General features: G+C 29.0%; 1 protein-coding gene across 1 annotated transcript in view; it reads right to left on the minus strand.

Moving 5' to 3' along the window:
• The window catches only part of LOC106302938 (inhibitor of trypsin and hageman factor), a 7,091-nt gene extending 5,366 nt beyond the window's left edge, over positions 1-1,725 (minus strand). Inside the window, 3 exon segments of the mRNA XM_013739335.1 lie at positions 1,065-1,083; positions 1,478-1,630; positions 1,720-1,725. Coding sequence (XP_013594789.1) covers positions 1,065-1,083; positions 1,478-1,630; positions 1,720-1,725 — 178 coding nt within the window.
• Positions 1,726-2,904: the final 1,179 nt, after the last annotated feature.

The following is a 2,904-nucleotide window of genomic DNA, read 5'->3' on the forward strand; positions in this document are numbered from 1 at the left end:
GAAACTCTCTCAAAACTAAACATTTCAATGTGTTTCTCTTGATGGAACATCTCTCCATGAAAACTCTTTATATAGGAAGAAGCTACAACTTTTTTTAAGGGCGAAGTTACATCTTTTCCTAATAATAATATGGAAACATTCCTAAGCTCGATATGTTTTCTTTTTTCCTTAACCCATCAAACTTCACTTTAATGAGTTAACTTGCTCCTCAAGTTAATTGGAATTATCCAACAGAAACTCCCTGAGAAAACCAAACGACTCTACTCCATTGTTCTCTATCCTTCTTCGCCCTAATCAGATTCCAAGTTGTATTGGATGTAAATTTTTCCCGATAGTCATCCCCGTCATGCTTCCACTTCACTAAGTCCTTTCCCAAACTAGACTGAGGAGGATTCGCTGAGACAATGTCTGCGTATAGTGCATGATATCGTCGACAGCGAGACCCCCTAATTCTACAGCTGTTATGATTCGCTGCTTCGCTCACCGTGGCATGTCAAAGTACTCCGAGATAAGTGGTTCCTGTTGCTCCCGTGATATCAATAAGACGACCCCTATCCACCCAATTATCAAACCAGAAATGTGTTGTAGCTTCATCTCTCACTTCACACCGAAAGAAACTGTATGCAAGAGGTCTCAACTTTAACAACTTCCGCCATATCCATGATCCCATAAGAGAGAAGATAGATTTACTAATTACTTCTCCCTCCGTTTTAGTTTTTACCGTAGTTGTAGAGTAAAATTTTCGTTTCAAAATAAGTGTCGTTTTAGAATTTTAATGCAAAATTTTCTAGTTTATTTTTCTATTGTTTGAAAATGGTTGGGAGTAAAGGTAATTGTGTTTTTTTTTTGGAAATATGCAAAATTAAATATTTTCTTAATCTGTGTATATAAACCTTAAACAACAATTAAAATGAAATATATGGAGTATAATCTAATAGCTAACGTTTTTAGTGATGATAATGATGAATAAGTAATAAGTACACATACTAGTATATTTATATATAATAACTCAAAAAATGTATTCATATATAAACTCAAAAATGTATATCTAAGTATATAAATACCTTCGCATATGCTTGCCATCTTTTTAAGTAGATGTTTTAATTAATGGGAGATTTATGTGACTGTAGTTTGTATTGCGTTCTTCTCTTGATAACAAGCACGGTTTTTATAGAGTTCTGGATTCATAAGATGAGTACATCAGGCTGTTCATTCTTGACTTCACAACTCACAAGTTATTATTATTATTATTATTATTATTATTATTATTATTATTATTATTTGAGATATTCGGTACGTCAAGAACCAACCGACTAATTATCAAAAACTTATTTATTGGCGCCAAACAGATCTTGTTCTTTTTTTTTTTTTGATAATCCAGGGGTTCTCCGCTTCGCGGATCATTCCCCTGGGTCCGGACAGGCAGCGGTCCACTTCACCCGGGAGGACTTTACCTGGGCTGGATCGAACCCAGTACTGCTTTGGTGTCCAGAAGAGGCAGAGTAGTTTCCGCATGGAGAGGAATCGAACCCGGATGGTGGTTGCAACCACAGATCCGTTCTGCCACTTGGACTACCTCGTCTGGACAACAGATCTTGTTCTTGCAAAGAGAGTTAGATATCCTTGTCACCTGACTACACAGATAGGTAATATGAGTGTGAAATTTCGAATCTAGATGCCTCAGAGACTTTTTGACCTGCCTTAGCTGTCCTAACATACCCGCATGGTTACGTTATGTTTTATATATTGCTAATTGATGACCCGTACCTTCTGCAAATTAATAATATATATATATATATATATCTAACAATTTTTTATTCTAATATTTATTTTTACAAAAAAAATTATTAATTTAGATTCAAATTAAAATTAATATTATAAATTATAAAAGTTTAATATTCATAGAGATAACCAATGTATTAAATTATGTTTTTTTTTTGTTTCATAGGTTTATTTATGAAATGTAGATTTTGGGTTAAATCATTAGTTTAACTAATATTATTATTAACCAAAAGAACATAAATTTTTAAATTTCTTATTTACTAAAAATATATATATATATATATATATATATATATATATATATATATATATATATATTTATATTTATATTGAATATTAAATAATCATATTCCTAACCTAAAGATAAATCATTAATTTAACTAATATTATTATTTAAAATATTACATTTTAGATTTTTTTGTATATGTTATATTATGAATTTTCAGACAATCATAAATTATTAAAACTTTTAAAAAAAGATACAAATGATCAGAAAAATATGCGTATAAAATTTTATTTAATATATATTTATATATATCATAAATATATAATTTTAATATCATTTAAATTAAACTATATACCATATAAATTATTTTAATTTCACAAACCATTTTTTATTATTTGAAAATTTCTTTTAAAAAAATTTTATTTGATAAAAATTTTATAAAATATGTCACTCCATGCAAAGTGCAGATTATCATATATATTAAATTAAACGAGTTATGATTGATGAAACAACCATATTGTAGTTATCACGAATTATCACATATAGATCCGGGGTGATGCTCATCTCTAAGATGTGGCAAGTACGTAGAGATTTGAAACTCCTACCATATATATATATAAACTCCAACCATAAATATATATATATATATATAATATATATATAATATATATATATATATATTCTATTTAAGTATATATTTATTTTATTAATGTGAAGTGGTCAGATTTCTCTTATGTATTTAAAATTAGATTTGACAATTGACTAGCGTCCAATATATTAGTCGTCTCAAACTATTTGCAACTCATGTTCAAATTATGTATAAAAGGAATATTAATATGGTTAAAATAGCTTTAGACCGATGCATTGACGATATTTAGAGGTGGAAGCACCGTGAC

This window comes from Brassica oleracea, chromosome C7, assembly GCF_000695525.1.
Source record: "Brassica oleracea var. oleracea cultivar TO1000 chromosome C7, BOL, whole genome shotgun sequence".
Taxonomy (NCBI): Eukaryota; Viridiplantae; Streptophyta; class Magnoliopsida; order Brassicales; family Brassicaceae; genus Brassica; species Brassica oleracea.